The 20,350-nt window shown below is 53.6% G+C and overlaps 1 protein-coding gene across 15 annotated transcripts in view; it reads left to right on the top strand.

Moving 5' to 3' along the window:
* TNS1 (tensin 1) overlaps positions 1–20,350 on the top strand; it is a 211,352-nt gene that overhangs the window by 175,357 nt on the left and 15,645 nt on the right. For 6 of the 15 annotated variants that reach the window (XM_063647934.1, XM_063647933.1, XM_054477278.2 and 3 more), the window contains 7 exons: positions 55–251; positions 1,108–1,183; positions 4,718–4,810; positions 5,894–5,917; positions 6,413–6,451; positions 13,517–13,715; positions 16,727–17,796. In XM_063647934.1, coding sequence (XP_063504004.1) covers positions 55–251; positions 1,108–1,183; positions 4,718–4,810; positions 5,894–5,917; positions 6,413–6,451; positions 13,517–13,715; positions 16,727–17,796 — 1,698 coding nt within the window. The remainder of the gene's footprint in view (positions 1–54; positions 252–1,107; positions 1,184–4,717; positions 4,811–5,893; positions 5,918–6,412; positions 6,452–13,516; positions 13,716–16,726; positions 17,797–20,350) is intronic. The other 9 variants (XM_063647941.1, XM_063647939.1, XM_063647938.1 and 6 more) reach the window with 3 other exon arrangements.

Genomic DNA, 20,350 nt, shown 5'->3' with positions numbered 1-20,350 from the left:
ATCATTTCTTACACAAAAATGCTCATTGTCCTCTACACCCTGCTTTCCTCCCAGGGGTACAGGCTCGGGAGAAGCAGCCTGCAGAGCCCCCAGCCCCTCTGCGGAGGCGGGCGGCCAGTGATGGACAGTATGAGAACCAGTCTCCAGAAGCCACATCCCCTCGTAGCCCTGGGGTTCGCTCCCCTGTCCAGTGTGTCTCCCCGGAGCTGGCTCTTACTATCGCTCTCAATCCTGGAGGGCGGCCCAAAGAGGTGAGTCTTTAAGCTGCATCTTGGGGCCACAGAGGGTAGTGGTGCCCACTTTAAATCTCCAGAAACCTGATGGTCAACTTGGCACTGATATATCAGTATACTCAGTGATTTGTCTCCCTATGTCCTCACCCAAACTCTCTTCTCTGACATGTGGAATCTGGGGCCCATTTCCTTCCTTAAATAGCTTTATGTTCCCACTTCTTGCATTAATATTGAGACTGAAGTTTCCTTTTTGATTCCTAGAGAGAGTGCCTTAATAAGGTGGTAAGAATCCTGGGGATGATATAGGTGAAGACAATTTCGAAACTCCAAACTAGATCCTGGAGAGTGGCAAAATTATTTTTGAACCCTTTGCAGATATAAGGTTTTTCTCAGGACATTTAATTTTCATTCCAAAAGGTTTACATTTCTAAGACATTTCAGTAGTTGGAGGCAGTGAGTCTCAAACTTCATCATGAGTAACAACCAATGGGGAGTTTGTTAAAACTGTAGCTTCCCAAATCCACCTCCAGAGATTCTAGGGTAGTAGATCTGGATGGGACTCAGGCATCTGCATTCTAAATGAGTGCCCTGGAAGATTCAGATGTAGGTGGTCCACAGGCCACATTGAGCGAGCGAATGTAGTGGCCTATAAAAGCCAGGCTAATGAGTCATTCTGGATAGAATTGGCTTGTGGATATCTTTTCTCTCCTGCCTCTGGCAGGACATGTCTCCTGCCCTGAGCACCAGTGAGGAGCCAGGCTGACGAGGGATTTGGGGGCTGGTTAACTCACTGTCCTCATACCCCAGGTCATCTGAAAGGGAAACCTCTCCTTCTCATGGTTTCCCTCTTTTTCTCGCCTGTGTTCTCCCACAGCCCCATTTGCACAGCTACAAGGAGGCCTTCGAGGAGATGGAGGGAACCTCCCTGAGCAGCCCACCGCCCAGTGCGGGTAAGAATTCCCTGCGGAGCTCGTCTTCCCTGTGTCTCCTCCAGCCTCTCAGCTCAACCCTGCCTGTGGGAGTGCCCTAGGCCTGAGGGTTGGGGGTGACAGTGCCCCAGGTGGGGCCAGAACGTGCTGCTCCTCACCCCCATGGCCCCTTCTCTTCCATTGCTTGTGGCCATTGTCTTCTCTGTCGTTCACATTCACACATCTAAGGGTGCAGCCGCCCCAGTTTTAGGGTCCAGACTGAGTGACCATGGGACTCTGGGCTCCCACATTATGGAGTTTTCTTACTTGTTTTGAGTCTTTTTACCGTCCACACTCAAAAGACCCTACCATCTTAGCGTGACTCTTTGTGACTTGACTTTGACTTTGTTTCTGACCTCTATTTCTGCCTGCATCCAGACACCTCTTCCATTCCAGGCAACCTATTTAGCTTCTACCAGAGAGAGGGACCCAGGACCCTCAGGCTGATGGAGCCCCCAGCTCATCCATCCTTGGCCTCCAGGCAGAGGCATTTAGCCCCAGCCCCTATACATTTACTGGGGAGGCAGATCCCCAAAGGACACAGACACGTCCACCTAAAGCCAAGACCCAAATGAGCCAAGGCATGGGGCAGTGTTCCTTTTTATAGAAGAAGAGACATGAAGGGGAACTGGAGGCAGTGGTTGTGGGGAAGGAAGTGATGGATTAATACCAGGCCGTGAGGGACTCAGTGTACTCAGAAGAGGCCTGGGTCAGCACAAGAAGGAGACACTGGTGCTGTTCAGGGATCAGGTTGGCTGGGCCTGGCCCAAGCTATCCACTGGCCCTGGCGAGAGGAGGGAGAACTGGAGCTGGCTGTGCATTCCCCTGGGGGCTGGCTGTCCTGTACTGGAGAGGAATGTGGCAATATACGTGGCCCCTGTGCCAGCAGAACTTGTGTTGGCTGCCATTTTGGGCATGAGGAGGTTGAAGCTGTGACTGATTGGCAGCCCCTGGAAGCTGGGGCTCTCCCTTGAGCAGTACTGTCCAATGGAAATATAATATGAGCACATTTATAATTTAAAATTCTCTAGTAGTCACATTAAAAAACATAACAGGAAACTGGTTAATTTTAATAACATTTTTGTTAAATCCAAAATATCCTTTCAATAGGCAAATAAGTCAATAAAAATATTGAGCTATTTTATAATTTCTTATAAAATGTAAGAAGAAACTGGTGAAATTCATTTTACTATGTTTTATTTAACCCCAGTCTAAAATATTAGCATTTCAACATATAATCAATGTAAAAAAGAACGGGATGTTTTATGTTCTTTTTTGTACTCAGTCTTTAAAACCCTGTGTGTGTTTCACACTTAGGGCATGTCTCTGTTCATACTAGTCACCCTGCAACGGCTCTGCGGCCATGTGTGGCTCGTGACTGCTGTGCTGGACAGGGTGAGCCTAGAGCAGGTTACGCGAGAGCCAGCTCTGCAGCCTCCTGTGACTGCGGGGAACCTCTCTCACTTTCCACGCTGACATCTGCTTCCATTCACTGTTAGCCCTAAATGGCCAGGGAAAGGACATCACCTTACCTTGGGTGGAAGCCACCTGGGCTGTGCTAGAACTGGGTTTTGCCTTCTTCTCTCCCTCCTCTTGGCCAGCCATGGGTACCTCGGCGAGAAGTCAGAGGTTCCATAGACACACAGGGTTAGGGAGAGAAGACAGAAGACAGAGAAACGTGTGGAATTTTTCTCTCAGGAAGCAAAAGGCTTGCCTGGCTTTAGCGTCGCCCACTCATCTGCCTCAGCAGAAGAGCCCAATTCTGGAACTGGGGGAACTGGGGGAACGAGGAATTCAGGAGCTGGAGGTGAACAAGGGAGGAACCAAGAGAGAGCTCCTGCCCTGTCTGGTCCTCTTGTCCCCTTCACCTCCTCGCGGGCCCACCTGCGCCTCCGCTGCACCAGTTGGTTAAACATGCGCATACCTGTGGGCTGGGGTGCTTCGTGGTTATTCCATGAACGACCATCTCTGAGGCCAGGCATATTATTTCATAATTAATTAAATTCAACCACCATTGGTTTGAAAAACATTAATAAGTGATAAGTGTCTATGAGCAAGACACCATGACAGGGAAGAGGGGGTGTGGCGGTGGTAGAAACAGAATCTGTGTGTGTCTATATGTGTATGTGTGTGTGTGTGTGTGTGTGTGTGTGTGTGTCTGTGTAAAGACAGAGGGAGGCTAGGCAGAGACATGAGGCCTAGACCTATCCCATACCTGGAGGTGTATGTTTGTACCCATTTGTCCCCTATGCTGTGTTTGTCCTTTGGACATCCAAGGACAGAGTGAGGGTGAAGGGCAGGGGTGGGCCACTCATCCGGACCCCTGTGTTATCTTCCTGTTCCCACGTGCATGTGGGTGTTCACCTGCACAGATGAGTTATGTATGTTGCTTGCAGGGAAAGAGAGTGTATTTTTTTGTTGTTGTAAGATTCCTGTAGGTCTCACTGTCTTTTGGGGAAAGCAGCAGGGGCAGGGAGGGTCATGGAGCATTTGCTGCTGGTGGTTCCTGGGCATCTGAGGGCCACAGCTAATCTGTTGAGGCCATTCGGCAGGCAGAGTATCCTTGGGGCTGTGGTCTCTGCAGGCTCCCAATGTCGCTGATAGGAGACACAGTTCATTTTTTAACTTCTTCTCAGAGCTGTATCAGGAGACATGGCAGCTGCCACCCAGGTATCTCGTGACTGGGCATAACAGCCACCCTGCAGATCAGCTCTGAATCTGGCCAGGTTCTTGGCTAATGGGAAAAAGCCAGCAGCCCTTTCTGACCTTGTGTGTTACATGACACTTGTAACCCAGATGGGCGGCCTGGGAGGAGCCCAGGCTTCGCATAGGGAGTGGGTGCTCTTGGCCACAGACTGTAGGCTTCTCCTCCTTCCAGAACACTGAGGTTTGGGGGGACAGAGCCCCACATTGAGAAGTTCTCTCCTCCTGGGCTTTTCAAGGGACATGCTTGGCCGAGGTCTGGCCTGAGGTCTCAGGGTTGGCATGGCTCTGGCCCATTATTTCCTTCTGTCTCTGTCCTTTACAGGGTGTGCCATCCTGAGACCCAATTTTCTTCTGTTCTCTTCTGAATCCATCCAAGTGCATGTTTTAAATGGACTCTGTGTGTGTGTGTGTGTGTTGGGTGGGGATAGGAAGATGGATGAGAGAGTATTATGGAGAAGGTCTGAGACAGCTGCAAAAGCCTGCGTGTGTGTTATAAGCCATTACAAAGTAAAGGGACTGCAGCGAGAAGCTAAGGGCCTAGGGGTGGAAATGATTCTCTCAAGGCTGGGGCCAGAGCCAGGACAAGGTTGCCATTTCCTGACACTTTCCCTTTATCCTTTAAACTGCTCAAACGTGGAGAAATGCAGAGGCAGAAAAGGGCAGTGGAGCCAAAGCGCTGGGCTTCAGGGTGGTTCCTCGGCACCGTCTCCATCCCTCCAGCCCTCACTGAGCATGCCTTCACGTGCCTGGCGTGTCTGCCCTCCTGCCCAGCTCTCACTCGCTGTGTCTCTCCCCTTCTTCCTGGCACAGTGCGGTCCCCCCCAGGTCTGGCCAAGACACCCCTGTCTGCTCTGGGCCTGAAACCCCACAACCCAGCGGACATCCTGTTGCACCCCACAGGAGGTGAGTTGGGAAGAGGGAAGATGGGGAGGGGAGCCAGGGGGAGGAGGACTCCTGTGGTTCTGGATAGAAACCTGGGTCTTAGAATCTGGTCAGCAGCCAGCTTTGTGCCCACGCTGAGGTCAGGCCTGGGTTGGGGCTCTCTGTGTAGGGGTTGGGGGGTGACAGATTTCCTTGCAGCCTTTCTGCCTGTTGACTTGTGGAGTCTGCACAACTCCCAGCCTCCTCTGGCTTGGGGCTTTGGAGGCCTGGTCTCAGTTTCCTTGGTGTTGTTGAGATCTCAGCTGGAAGCCACACATTCTAGGTGTTCAGGCCCTCGGGTACATGTGCATGGGCACACATACATGCACACATGGGTATACACACATGTGCACACACACACAGAGTCAGAGAAGCATGCCCCTGCCGCTCTGTGCCAGGGCCTCTGCTGGCAGCCCAGCTGGCTCTGCTCTGAGCATCCACGAGGCATCACAGGCATTCACCTGGCATTCAGGTGAATTCACCTGGCATCCACGAGGCATCACTTGGCATTCAGAGTGGTCTCTAGGTCTGCTTCTTCAGGCCCACAGAACCCTACCAGGGAAATCCATGACTAGCAGTGGCCATCATTGCCTGCCATCTCCTCGACCCCCTTGCCCTCAGCCCAGGTCTTCTCCTGACTGTCAAAGGACCTGCCACCTTGGGCTTCTGAATCTCCCTGGCCTGTGCTCATCCCCCATCCCCACTCCCGATGCTGGTTGCATCTTACCCTGCTGCTGAGGAGAGCAGCCCAAGCTCTGAGGAAGGAAGGAGGATGGCTGCCCGGCCTCCCTGGGGTGAAACAGCCTGTCCTGTTGGCATGGTAGAGGGCAGGGCCCTGGGCCTGTCTGGGAGAAGGTGCTCCTCTGAGCAGACACCACCCCAGGTTCACACCTCCTACCTCCTCCTCCCATTTCCCAGCTCCTCTCCTTCCTATGGTGGAGGGAGACAGGGCTCCCTGGGCCCTTGGTGGCCATGTGGGGCCACTAAACTCAGAAAGCTGCTCCCTGGGCTCTGGTTTTAGGGCTGGGTGGGGTCTATTGGGGTCAACTTTACTTTTTTCCTTAGTTACCGGAAGACGGATCCAGCCAGGTAGGTGGGCAGTGGCATGCATTTGTGACCCATGAAGCCACGCAGCTGGGCATAGCCTCCCACTCAGAGTGTCGGCATGGCCAGGGACACTGAGCCACGGGGGGTCAGTAGAAGGGGGCTGGGGGCTGCCTCTCACCAGCCAGCACACTCCTGCTTGACACTCGGCCCACAGAGCCCTGGGCACAGGCGCTGTGAGGGGCTCAGGCTCCTGACAGCCAGGGACTCAACTATGCCCCGGAGCCTTGGGGTCTTGTGCAGGGTGGGCCTCGGCCTTCCCCTTGGAGCCCTTCTGTGGACAGCGCAAATCGGCCCTGGCCTCACCCCAGCTTTCCCATCTCCCTTTTCTCCACAGAATCTCCACAGATTCTCTTTCTCAAGAAATAATCCCTGTTAATCTCTTTCTCTCTTTTTCCTTTTTTGCTCTTCCTCATCTTCACCACCTGCCCTTCTTTCCTGCCTCTCCTTCCTCCCACCTCTCTTCTCGTCTTCCCTCAGAGGAAGATGAGGGGAAGGTGGTGGTCAGGCTGTCAGAAGGTAAGTGGCATTTGCTGTGGCTTCCTGCTCTCTGGGTCTGGAAATGGCTTTTCACGCAGGGCTTGAAGAGGCTGGCTGGAGGCAGCTCTCTTTCCTCACTGCGACTCAGGTGACCAGGCACATGGCCTTCCTGCCCCCAACGCTTGGTGATGAGATACCACCCTGGACACCTCCTGAGTCCTGATGGGGGAGCTTGTAGCTGCCGGGCACAAGCTCAGGCACAGCCAGTGTCTGGGGGCTCCTGCAGTGCCACCTTGTTGACCAAAACGCTCCTCTTGCACCTTCATCTCCCAACGCCATTTGCACCAGCCTGCCTGGTGTGCAGCCGCTCACAGAGGTAGACAGGGAGGGACTCAGATCCCCTTTCCTGGGCCGTGCTCCACAGGCATTTCTCAGAGAAGAGATTCTCCACCTTGGCACCACTGAAGTTTTGGCCTGAATGATGCCTTTTTTTTTTTTTTTTGAGATGGAGTTTTGCTCTTGTTGCCCAGGCTGGAGCGCAGTGGCATGATCTCGGCTCACTGCAACCTCTACCTCCTGGGTTCAAGCAATTCTCCTGCCTCAGCCCCCTGAGTAGCTAGGATTACAGGCGTGCACCACCATGCCCAGCAATTTTTTTTGTTTTGTATTTTTAGTAGAGATGGGGTTTCACCATGTTGGCCAGGCTGGTCTTGAACTCCTGACCTCAGGCGATCCACCCACCTTGGCCTCCCAAAGTGCTGGGATTACAGGTGTGAGCCACTGTGCCTGGCCCTGAATGACTCTTTGTTGTGGGTGCTGCCCCGTGCACTGTAGGAGGATTAGCAGTGTCCCTGGATTCTACCTGCTAGATGCCAGTAGCTCTCACTCAGTCATGACAATCGAAAATGTCTCCAACATTGCCAGTGTCCCCTGGGGGGATAATTCTCCTGGCTCAGAGCCCCCATCTTAGAGCCACGATTTTCCCTCTGGAAGCCCTGCCTGGTTTCCTATCAATACAGAAAGTACCAAGTCTTTCGGGGATCTCAGACAACTTTGGGTATTTCAGGAAATCTATGGACTCACCGTGTATGCAATAATGCATTGGGATTCCCATGTACGTAATTCTGAAAAGCAGTTTCAAGGGGTTGGCATGTCTGTGGGTCCCAGATGAACCCCTGATTTAGATGAGCCCTGCACTGGGCACCAGAGAAGCAGAGAGGAGGCATAATCAGGTGGGAGGCCTTGGACACACTAGGAGCAGAACTCGAGTGAGGACTCAAACCAGCAGGTAAAACAAAGTGGGTGCCAGCCTGGGCGGGAGGCCAGCGTGTGGTTCTGGACACTGGCATCCCCCTCTCTACCAGGAAGATGGGGCAAGGTGGGTGCTGTGATCACTTCCAGTTCTGTTGGGTTAGGTGTTCTGACTTCCCACCTGGGCCCTGGGCCAGTTGGCTGGTTTTCTCAGGCCTATTTCCCATTTTCCTTTGTACACACCACCTTGATTTTCCACCCCCTAAGCGGGGATGGCCTGTGCTCCTCTAAATCTGCTGTCACCCAGGTAGGATGGTTGGAGTTTCCCAGAAGACTTTGCCCTCTCCTAACCAGCTGGGGTTTGGGCAACAGCATCAGGCTGGGCAACAGCATCAGGCTGCTCGGGGGCTGCACAACAGGGCAGCTTCCAGAGACAGAACAGGTGGGCCACAGCATGCTTCCCTCTGCTGGGAACGGCCCCTCCTTGCTCCCCTGCAGCCTCATGCCTGGGGAAAGGGCTTTCTCCCAAGCTGGAGGCTGACTGCTGGTCCTGGCAGGGCAGGAGCTGGGAGAGAGAGCCTAGAATTAGCTGGAGCTCAGAGCCAACGTTTCTGTGCTTCAGACGCCGGACCACGCTATAGGCTCTCAGCTCTCCTCGCAGCTGGTTGACTTTAACAGACCCGTAGTATCTCAAACACTCTCCAGTGGGAAGGGCCATGGGGTGGATTATCCAGCAGGCTGGCAGAGCCTGGTGATTGTGTCTCTCACTTTGGGGTGACTTCAGGGGCGTGGGCCTCGACAGGACTGAACTATCTGCCAATTGCACCTGCTGAATGACTGTCCTCTTACAGGGCCCCAAGTGCTCTGGCCAGAGCCACACAGTTTGGAGGGGAAGGTTCTTAGGGGTTAGCTCAGCCACACCCATTGTTGTCACAGATATGCAGCTGACATCAGCACTGTGGGTGGTGTTGGGGGATCTGCCCAAGGTCACAGTTAGGAGGTAACGGAGCCAGACTGGAGTTATTGGTCTCCTGTCTCTTCCTCAAGTGGCCATTTCAAAGTCCTTCTCCTGCCTGCAGGCACTGTGCCCTGGGATTCCAGCGTGGGAGTTGGAATTGCTGCCCGTGGCCTGGGGAGTGGAGCGGGGAAGGGGCAGGGAGCAAAGCTGTGGGCAGCCAGTTCCTTATTTCCTGACTCATGTGCCACCGCCCGGGTCAGACTAAAGCTCATTCTTTGCTGACCCTCTGAGGCTCTGCTTGATTTCCCTGCTGATACTTTGATGGGAAATTCAGAAAAAAATGCCCGTGAGGCAAAAATGGCCAGAGGCAAGATTATTCGGCTTGGGGAAAAGAAGAATTTGAGGGATGTCGGCTATGTCCCGGACGCTGTGCAAAACACTTTACATTCATTCATTCTTTCATGTCTTGATTCATTTATTCATAATACTTTGTGCACTGACTGTGTGCCAGGCTTTGGGAATATAAGGATGTGTAAGGCAGCTGGTGAGGAGAGTGATGCCAACAGACATTTCAATATTAGGCAAAAGTGCTGAGCTGAGGTAGGAATAGGATGTCATGGGGGCTGGGAGGAGGGGGCATGTGGCTCAATCTAAAAGGTTTGGAATTCTAACTTTTGAGCTTCTAGATCTGGGACCTGGGGGTTTCCATATTCCCTTCTTTCTCTCCCACCCACATGTCTTGATTTTACTTAGGGTGGGTGTGCCCCTTCTCTCCAAGCAAAGAGCCTCTTTGGGGAGACAGAAAATGCACTTCAGGGTGTGGACGAGGAGCTGACAGTGCCAGACTGGAGGAGCCCAAGTCACCCTGTGCTGCAGCTGCTCTCTGCCGCCAGCAGCCACTTGGCAGGGTTTGGGCTCCTGGAATGTTCTACATGAAGCACCCTCCCTGTCCCCACCTCTCCTGCCCTGCCCAACTCCCTGTAGCCTCTGATGCAGCTGCTTCAGGATTGGAGGGAAGGAGGAAAACAGCAGGAGAGGTGGTGTGAGTGAGGAGTGGAGGAAGGCAGGGATGGGTGGCTAGGAGCAGCGGGGGCAGCAGCAGGGCTGGTTCTGAACACTGGGCCTAGGATTGGCAAGAAAGAATTAGGAGGAACTTTGTTTCCTGCCTCTTCTCACCTGATCCTAGCTGGGCAGGTGGGTATCCTCATTCCTACTTTGCAGATGAGGAAACTGAGTCCCAGAAAGTCTCTAGTAAGTGCATGGGTGGTGGGTGAGGGGAGAGCTTGCAAGTAGAAGTATATTGTCCTGGGGTGGGAGAGAGAGAAAGAGCCAGGGAATAGACAGAAAAAGGAAGCATTTTCAATATGGAAATCTGCATCTGAAAACTAATGTTTAGCCCTGAAGATGGGTTTTAAACAGTTCTGGAGATGAACTCAGGAAATCAAACTTCTCAAAGGTCCTTCCTGCTCGGGGTTCATGAGGAGTAGAGATTGTATGGAAGGGCTTCGTTCATCTCCACCCCATGATCTGGGACTGGAAGGGCAGGTAGTGGTGGCAGTGGGAGGGCAGACCAGGTGACCAAGGAAGAGGATGCACTGGGAAGGAGAAAGGAGGTGGGGGCCCGGTGAGGGCAGGGCAAGGTGGGGCTGGGTCTGAGTGGCCTTGACTAGGTTGGCCACCCAATGCACAAGGGCTGTTTCCGACATTGTGGTCAGAATGGATGCTGCTGCTTCTCCCTGGGCGAGCCATCTTGTTCCCCAACTTCAGACTCCCAGTGTCTTGAGAACTCCTTTGGTGTTCTGCAGTTTAGGAGCTGAAGGGGCCAATGGGACTGTTGCCTTAAGAACTTGGCCATCCTATCAAGCCATCTCAGGGTTTCTAATACACTGTCCCATGGGCCCTCCATGCAATCTTACCCTCAGACTCCCAGGCTGCAGCTCAGGTGCCTGTGTTTAGGCCAGAAGCAGTCAGTAGACCCAGCCTTGTCTAATGGTAAGTAAGCACAGGCAAGCCACAGGCTTGGCTGTGTCCTGACTACAGGACGGGGTGGTGCAGCCCACTTTATCTCAGTTTTACTGTTGCTAGAAGGGGTACCTGTACTCCTTTAAAGGGGTGGGGCGTAGGACAATGTGAATTGCTTACCTAATGTGTGTGTCAGGGGCCTGGTGGGAAACCGATGGTTCATTCCAATGGAGCAACCTAGGACAGTTGATGGACTCTTAAAAGGTCTGGGCAGAGCAGTGAGGGATGGTAAAGCACCCCAAGTGCTCCCTATCAGGAGCAGGGAGCCATCCTCCCAGGCCTTAAGGAACCAGGAGGGAGCTGGAGGGCAGGGCTGCTGACTGGAGTGTGGCTAGAGGGAGGTGGGTAGGGGATGTAGCCACTGGCACCTTGCCCTTCTCTCTTCCTCCCTCTCATACCCTGCCAGTCCCTCTTTACTAGCCAAAGGCCAAAGCTATCCTGAGCCAGAGACTAAGGGGGTCTGGATGACATAATAAATAAAAGTCAGCCTCCAGGGATGCAGATCAGGGTAGAGAGTGGATCAGGAGTGATGTCAGTGAATTGGAGAAAAGCACAGACCTTCACAGTGTCATTCACATAGGTTTCAACCTGAACTTCAGGGAATGAGAAAAATGGATGTGTGCCTCTGAGGTCTTACTATGTGTCTCTGGATGGGGCTGGAGGGTAAGGATCATGCTTATGTGAGTTTGTGGAGCACGTGCAGATTGAGGGCCTGCTGTGTGCCAGGTGCTGTGTGAGGGCTAGGCACACAGATCAGCTAGGCAGGCTCTGGGAGCCCACGGGCAGCCAAAGAGTGGCTTTCTCTCCCTGGCTGGGAGAGAAGGGGTGCCGAGAGCCGTGGGGACCTGGGCGAAGCCATGATGAGTGCCTGGAAGGGTCTGGGAAGAGTTTTCAGAGAGTGACCTAGGGTGGCAAGAGACGGGAGGGGAGAGTGGACTCTGATCTTGGGTGTCATTTGCATGGCTGTGGGTGAGACTCCCTCTGATGGTCTCTTCTCCCAAGCTGGGTTACCAGTTGCCCAAGACTAAAGACACTCACTGAAACTATTGGCTTCCCGACTTGCAGAGGGTTGTATGTGCAGCGGGTAAGGGCAGGTCAGGGCCAAATTGCCTGGGTTCCTTGGCTGACTCTGCCCCTTGCCAGCTGTGACCTGGGCAAGGTACTTACATCCCCCAAATCCTACTTTTCCTGTATAATTGTTTGCTCTTTTTATCACTAGGAATAGCCCTATGGAGTTGGCTCTTCTCTGCCTGATGGGCTGAAGTGCTGGATAGAGCCAGCTCTGGGTGTCCTGTGAGCCTATGGGCCCTGTCTAGGTCACCCAGAGGCAGCTTGTGAGTCTGGAGACTCTGGTGCTAGTGTTCACTGCCACTAATTATCCATGTGTCCTGGGCACATGGCTTCACCTCTCTGGGCTGAGGAGATAGGTTAGATCAGGGGTCAGCACACTGTGGCAGCTGGTCAGATCCTGTCCACTGACTATTTCGGTAAAGAAAGTTTGATTGCAACCCAGCCATGCCCATACGCTGTCCTATTGTCTATGTAAGCTCTCACACCACAACAGCAGAGTTGTATAGTTGCAACAGTGACAGCCTGACCCAACAGCCTAAGATATTTACTATTAAGTCTTTACAAAAAAGTGTACTGGCCCTGGTTAGGGGATCTCTGCATTGTCTTCTGGAGGACACCTGGGGGAGGGGGCTCTTCTCCAACTCTGACCATTGCAGTCTTGGCCAGCAGGGGCTGCAGGGGCCTGGCCTCCTGAGGGATGCACAGACTCTGGTTCTTCAGTTTCTCAGGCTGATTTCGGTGGATGCCTTAGTTGTGGGCAGTATGGCTCTGTACTCAGGCCAGGTTCCTTCTGGGTAAGACAGGGACAGGGTGGGATTTGGAGGTGGTGGGAATGACATTCCTCCCGGATCATGGCCCGGGGTAAACAAGAGCGTTCTGTTGCTTCTTCCTCTTTCAAACGGAGTTCGTTTAGGAGCTGGCCTCAGAGGCCGTAGAGGAGTTGGGCAGGTGCTGATCTGGGAGTCGGGCCATCTGGGACCTAGCCATTTCCCTTGCCGGGCCTCAGCATCCATCCTCATCGGTAAAATGGCCTTTTCTAGCATGTGTCCCCCACCCCCTCTTAGGCTGTTTTGAACACCAGGTAGTGCCGCGTATAATGAGGTCCTCTGTAAACTGCTCAGTGCTACAGGAATGCCAGAGGTGGGCGATGGAATGTTGAGTTCCGCCTGGGAATGGGGTTCCCTGATGCCAGTCTCTAGAGGAATGCTGAGTGTGTCAGGCAGAGGGGGGTGGGTGTGTCTTGGCATCGAAGTGGCTGGTGAGTCTACAGCAGCCCCACAGGGCAAGACTCACCAGTGCAGGCCTGTTGCTAGGTGGCCAAGGCTGTTTCTGGATTCTGGGCAGGGGGTGGAGCTCACATGAATTCTGGCACTGTTCTGGGATACAGGCAAGGCAGGGATGGACCTGTGGGCCTGCTGTAGGGCCCCAGACTCTAGTGGCACCAGGATAACCTGGAAGGGCCTGGGTGCTGAGCAAGGTCATTGAAGAAAGAGAGCAGCCAAAGGGGGTGCCAGCTATGGACAGCCTCTTAGTCCTTGGAGGGAAGAGTCTCTGATGGCCATGTTCTGTGGCGGGGCCTGGGATCCATTTCAGGGCCCCCTCCTCTGAGCAAGGCCCTGGTGAAAGGTCACTGCAGGGCAGGGTGGGTCTGGGCAGGCAGGACCCCTTCCTGTCCTTTGGGGGCTATTCCAATGTTCCCAGGCAGGAGTCCAGGAGGCCGTGTTCCAGGGGAGGTTGGGTGGGACCTGCACTGCACCCCTGTGGATCTGTGCTCAGCGTCTCTGTCCCCTTGCCCCTTCCAGAGCCCCGGAGCTATGTGGAGTCTGTGGCACGGACAGCGGTGGCTGGGCCCCGAGCTCAGGACTCTGAGCCCAAGAGCTTTAGTGCTCCAGCCACCCAGGCCTATGGCCACGAGATACCCCTGAGGAACGGGACCCTGGGTGGCTCCTTTGTCTCCCCCAGCCCCCTCTCCACCAGCAGCCCCATCCTCAGCGCTGACAGGTAAGCCGGGAAGGGGCAGTGGGAGGGGGATGAGAATCCGGGCCTGGGACTGGGACGGGATGGGTGAGGCCTCCTAGATCTGTTGCCTATGGCGTGGACAGGCAGAAATCATACCCAGATGGCGGCACCTTGCAAACCACTTCATCAAGGTGCATTGAGGGCACATGTCCTGCGTGCTGAATCCTGTGGGGAGCCCAGTGACCTATAATTCCCAGGCCACATTCAATTCCACCCATCCAAAACTGTGCTGGAAGGAGTGAAGGGTAGGTACCATGGTGAATGCGGCCAAGTCCTTCCCCAAGTTGAAAATCTACCAACAGTAATGACTTACGTAGTGGGCTTATCCTAGGTACCAGGCACTTTGCTAAGTGCTTAATGCAGTTATTTAATCCTCGCAGCAATCCTAGGAGGTGAGCACTATTATTGTTCCCACTTTTCAGAAGAGGAAACTGAGGCATAAAGGTGCAGTAGCTTATTCCAGGTCCCACAGCTAAGCAGTGGCAGAAATTGGATTCAAGTGGAAGCGTGTGGTTCCAGAGCCCACATCTCTGTCCTCTGCCCCAGACCTGCGTCATGGTGCCCTCCCTGCACAGGATGAGAGTCAGATGGGCCCAGAGCCCACACATGAGTGAAGGGCTTGGAGCTCAGAACAAGGAGCCATTATTTCTGGCTAGGGATGCAGGGAGGATTTCTGAGGGCTAGAGGCATTTGTGAAGGGTGTAGAGGAACTAGCAGGATGTTGAAAGATGAAGAAAGAGAGACAGGGCATTCCAGAAGGACAGCCCAGCAGGGACAGAGGACTGGGCTGTGGCCATGTTGGGAGTGTGAGGCTGAGGGCATGTGGCCTGCCATTAGGGGGTGCCTGGGTGGATGGATGGCTGGCATCCATATTTCTGAGTGCATCATACAGAGATGAAAGCCCAGAGGTGGGTGGACAGTCCCTGCTGACAGGCTCAGTGGAGGGGTGCTGCAAGGAGCTGCTTGACTGGGGTAGCGGGGGTGAAGGGGGTGAAGGTGGAGGGGACCAAGAGATGGGATGACTGCATAGGAAAGGAGGGTTGCGATCAGCTCAAGCAAGGCATCGAGTGCCAGGCAAAGGAGGAGGACCTAGGAGGTGTCGCCCCCAGGAGGGGAGACTCTGCCCTGACCATCCCTTCTTTGCCGTGCCCACTGCCCTCCTAGCCTGGGATGTCACAGAGCCTGCAAATTCCCCTGCCAGGCCCAGTGGGTCCAGTTTGCTGCACAGTCTACACTGGCTCAATGCTGAGCCTCCCCTGCAAATGGGGGCACCATGGGAGGACTAGGGGAGCAGATGAGCAGAGGCAACTGTCTTCTGGATTCTAAGCCAAGCATTCCCCCTCCCCAGCCTCTTAACAGGCAGCAGGCTGTGTTGCTCAGGAGGCCTGACTCTGGCCGAGGGTTGCATTTCCTATTTTAAAGGAAAGGGGATTTTCCTAAGTTGCCCCGGCCACCCACTGTTGATGCTCAGTGAGCCCTGGCATTAGGAAATTGTTCACTGTTTCTCACTCAAATCCCTCCTGCTGAAGTGTTGGCCCTTTCCAGGAAGTTAGCCTTACTCCCCTGGGATTAGCCTTCCAGAATTCCATTTTAGTGTCTCCTTCTCTCGCCCTGCTCAGCCTGGCTCTGTCTCCCACTCCTCAGAATCCAGTTTATTCTGGATTATACCAGGAGGTGGCCTTCTGCTTTGACCCTTTCTGGGATACAAGGTAGACTTTGCCCTAGCCTGGCCCCTGACCTTCTCCTTGCCCTTGGCTCTTGCCTGGCCCAAGAGCACACCCCTGACCAAAACCTTATATCACCCCGTGAACCTGAGCTTATCCAACCTGGCCCAGGGAGGGCCAGCCCACCACAAGATCCTTCCAGCCTGCAGCTCCAGGTTTTGGCCCATTGGCTAAGTAAGGACCCCTCCCCATGGGGGGTTCCTGGTGCACAGCCTGCCTGCTCCCTCCTTACAGCTACTAGTTTATGCAAGGCCCCTGTCAACCTTTGTTTCTCTCACCATAGATGGATAGAAATTTGGGTCTAGAAGGAGTCAGGGTCACCTAATCCAGTCCTGTCATGTTCCACATGGAAAAACTTTAACAAGCAAAAAAACTCACTGGCCATCACATTGTACTGCTGTGCTCTCATATGTCACTCCATGCAGACCTAGACTTAACTTTACAAGGGAACCTTTGATTGTGACAATTACCCCAGGTACAGTCTCCTCTGAACTGAATTGCTTCAGAGTCAGAATTGGTAGTGACTTCTGAGCTCATCTCATCTAACCTCCCAATGCAGGAAATTCCCTCTACAACATTCAGGCCAATAGGTCTGTCAGCCTCTGCTTAAATGCTCCTAATGACAGGAGCCTCATTACCATGCAAGACAGCTTTCTCCATTGGTGGCCACATCCCCAGTGGCTGGAGAGCAGACCTTACAATGACTTCAAATCCCCTGATGTGAAACCTTCCCCTATGATTCCTTGTCTTTGCTTTTTTGGAGCCATCTAGGAGTGAAAGCCCAATTCTAGCACTCTCAGTCAATGTTTAAGGATGATATCACACTTGAGGAAACTGAGTCAAGGCAGAACTACTCCCAGTAGGAACAGGAGCCAGGAAACTCCATTGGGAATTTCTGTGATGCTGGAGGCTATAACATGACAGCCACCTCCAGTTTCGATAGGAGAGGGCTCTTCACTTTGACGTTGCTCAGGAGTGAGCATGGTGCAGTGGGGAAGACTTGGGCTTTGGAATCAGACACAGCTAAGTTGAAACCCTGGTCTTTTATAAGCAGTGTGGTCCTAAGCCTACTGCTTAACCTCCCTGAGCCTCAGTTTCTTCTTCTGATGGTTCTGTAAGGTAACGTATAAAACCCTGATGTCCTGCCACACTGCAAGTGGGCCCATTCTTACTGTTGTTCATGGTTGGAGGGAGGGCAGACAGTCTGCTGTAAATCCACCCTTCATTCAGTTCTGTCCGCTGACATCGCAACCTGCCATCTCTCTGCAGCACTTCAGTGGGGAGTTTCCCATCAGGAGAGAGCAGTGACCAGGGTCCCCGGACGCCCACCCAGCCTCTGTTGGAGTCTGGCTTCCGCTCAGGCAGCCTGGGACAGCCCAGCCCGTCTGCCCAGAGAAACTACCAGAGCTCTTCTCCTCTCCCGACTGTGGGCAGTAGCTACAGCAGCCCCGACTACTCACTTCAGCAATTCAGCTCCTCTCCGGAAAGCCAGGCCCGAGCTCAGTTCAGTGTGGCTGGCGTCCACACAGTGCCTGGGAGCCCTCAGGCGCGCCACAGAACAGTGGGCACCAACACTCCCCCTAGTCCTGGCTTCGGCCGGCGGGCCATAAACCCCAGCATGGCTGCCCCCAGCAGTCCCAGTTTGAGCCATCGCCAGATGATGGGTCCACCAGGCACTGGCTTCCATGGTAGCACCGTCTCCAGCCCCCAGAGCAGTGCAGCGACCACCCCGGGGAGCCCCAGCCTGGGTCGGCATCCAGCAGGGGCCTACCAGGTTTCCGGCCTCCACAACAATGTGGCTACCACCCCAGGGAGTCCCAGCCTGGGCCGGCACCCTGGGGCTCACCAAGGAAACCTGGCCTCCGGTCTCCATAGCAATGCAATAGCCAGCCCTGGAAGCCCCAGCCTGGGCCGTCACCTCGGAGGGTCTGGATCTGTGGTTCCCGGCAGCCCCTGCTTGGACCGGCATGTGGCCTATGGTGGCTATTCCATCCCCGAGGATCGGAGACCCACACTGTCCCGGCAGAGCAGTGCCTCTGGCTACCAGGCTCCTTCCACGCCCTCCTTCCCCGTCTCCCCTGCCTACTACCCTGGCCTGAGCAGCCCTGCCACCTCCCCATCGCCAGACTCAGCAGCCTTCCGGCAAGGGAGCCCCACACCGGCCTTGCCAGAGAAGCGAAGGATGTCGGTGGGAGACCGGGCAGGCAGCCTCCCCAACTATGCCACCATCAACGGGAAGGTGTCTTCGCCTGTCGCCAGCGGCATGTCCAGTCCCAGCGGGGGCAGCACCGTCTCCTTCTCCCACACTCTGCCCGACTTCTCCAAGTACTCCATGCCAGGTGGGCCTCTCCCCCTTCCATTTTCACCTCTCCTGCTGATGAAGTAAGTATAAGAGTGAAATATCTATCCCAGTGTCTGTTCTGACATTCCCTTGGCAGACGACCCTGGGTGAATCACTGACTTCTGGACTTAGTTTCTTTATCTGTATAAGGAGAGTTGGAGGTGTCCTTACGATACGTGTGCTGTGGTTGTGGATGCTGAGATGAGGATGTGGATACAGATGAGGATGATAAAAATCATAATGAATAGTATTACTGTTATGATTATCATCATCCTCATAGCCATTACCACTTGTTGAGCACATGCTGTGTGCCAGACTCTGAGCTAAGTACTGTCTCATTTAAGCTTCTTGGCCACTTGGTCAAGTAGGTATTAATATTATTAACCCCAGTTTACAAACTGAGGCTTAGAGGCTCTTTCACTTGTCTAGTATCATACCGTCAAGAAACGGCAGAGCCAGGCTTCCAATCCAGGCCACGCCACCCCAAAACTAATGGTCTTCAAGCATCATTGGAGTTGTCTTTATTGTGTGTCCATATCTTGGGGGTCATATTTAGCATGATCTTGAAAACCTGCCTTCCAAACCTGGTCTCCATACCTTTGCCAGCCCCACAGTGCCACATCACTCCTCATAGACCCAACTGCATCGAAGCCCATGCAGGTTTGTGCAGTGAATTCTTCACCTATCGCCAGAACTTGCCACCTTTGCCTCTACTTAGGAAGCTCATTGTCTAAACACAAAGGCCAACCTTGAACTTGACTGTGTGCACAGTGGCCCTGGATGTTTGAGGCAGATTTAGAATGTTTTGGGCATCCTCAGATGGGCCCCAGCTGCCTAGATTCTCCCGGCATCACTCTCAGGTCTTGCCCTGAGCCTGCCAAGCCAGGGTACCTAGAATGACCCTGTATCCCCTGTTTCCTGCCGCCCACCGGGGACATCTGGTTCCCAGCCCCTCTCCTTGAAGGATGCAAAACTTCTAGTAGCTGGGACACTTCCTGTTTCCCACCATCTTCCCTGCTTAAAATAGCCTTTGGAGTCAACACAGGAAGGCACGTGGGACTGCAGCCGCCTCTGACAGCTCGTTAAACAGGCCACGGCAGCAGTGGGGCCTGGGGCTTCAGACAGAGAAACGCAGCCTGCAGCAGTTGCACGGCCCAGCTGCCTAACCCAGAGACCTTCTTCAGCACACAGCTGCCAGGAAAGGGAGCTGACCTCTCCCCTCACGCTCGCCCGGAGACAGATCCCAGAAGCATAAGGGAGTGTAAATCATAGGTTGAAATTGACTAAGCACTGGAGACACAACTTGTGTCTCCCAACCTCCTCTCTTAACTTTGCGGTGTCTTTCATGCCAACTTCTGTCTCTGAAGACAGGAGAGGAAAAATGTGGAATCCTCATCTTTTTCTATTCTCCCTCCCTTTTTGTGTTTTCTTTGGTGCCAAAAGCTGAAGGAAGAGGTTGAGAGTGAGGGCCGCACATCCTGATGCTTAGACGGGAAGATACAGTTTAGCTGGTCCTAAACTGGCTGCTAGGGCCTCTTACCAAGGTCACCATCTGTGTGACTTGGGCAAGTCACTTCTCATCTCTGAATTTCTCCTTATATGTAAAATTAGGCAGTTGGACTGTGTCCTGTCTGAGCCCCCTCCAGAATCTAATGTTCTATGACAAATTCCCAAGGTCTGCAGAGTCTGGGCACGGGTGTGTGTGGGGGTGTTGTCTGCCTGAGAAGCGGGGTGCCTGACATGCAGTAGATGGCCTCTAGATTCTAGGCCAGCCATCACCTGTATGATCCAAAGAGAAGTGATTTTTTTTGTTCTATGTGATGCAGAACATAGGCTTTCCCTGTGGAAAGTGAGGAGAGGCCTGGGGAAAAGGGGGCAGAAATCAATCTTTCTGCCCTCATCTTCGTGGTGGGTATGCTAAAGTTGAGAAACTGAACCTGTGGAGAAAGGTTCTAGAAGCAAGTGTTTTAGCCCATGGGAGAAAAGCTGTAGGAAGGCTTTAGTCACAGTCTTCTAGGGAAAGGGGGACACGGGGTGGAGGAAAGCTTTCGGTGGGCTCTGCGGGAATGCAGTGCCAGGCCCTCCACCAGGAGGTGGCTCAGCCACCCAGATGGCAGGCAGGGGATAGGGGATGGATGAGGAGGCCGAAGGTCCCTTCCACTGTGTTCGCATGGTGTTCAAGGAAATCAGCTTTTGATGTCAGTTTCCTGGGGCTGCCATAACAAAGGACCATGTGCTTAGTGGCTTATAAATGACAGAAATGTGTTCTCTCACAGTTCTGGAGGCTAGAAGTCCAAAACCAAGGTGTTGGCAAGGTTGGCTCCTTCCTGATGTTCTGGGGGAGAATCTGTCCCAGGCCTCTCTCCCAGTTTCTTGTGGCTGCCAGCATCCTTGGTGTCCCTTGGCATGTAGATGAATCACCCCAGTCTCTGCCTGCACCTTCCATGGTGCTTTCCCCTGTGTTTATCTCTGTCTCCTCTCCTTGTAAGGACACCAGGCATGCAGGCATACTGGATTAAGGCTCACCCTAATCCTGTGTGACCTTGTCTTAA

The sequence above is a fragment of the Pongo pygmaeus genome, chromosome 11 (assembly GCF_028885625.2).
Source record: "Pongo pygmaeus isolate AG05252 chromosome 11, NHGRI_mPonPyg2-v2.0_pri, whole genome shotgun sequence".
NCBI lineage: Eukaryota > Metazoa > Chordata > Mammalia > Primates > Hominidae > Pongo > Pongo pygmaeus.
The sequence above is the reverse complement of the archived record's forward strand: the minus strand, read 5'-3'. Positions and strand labels throughout refer to the sequence as shown.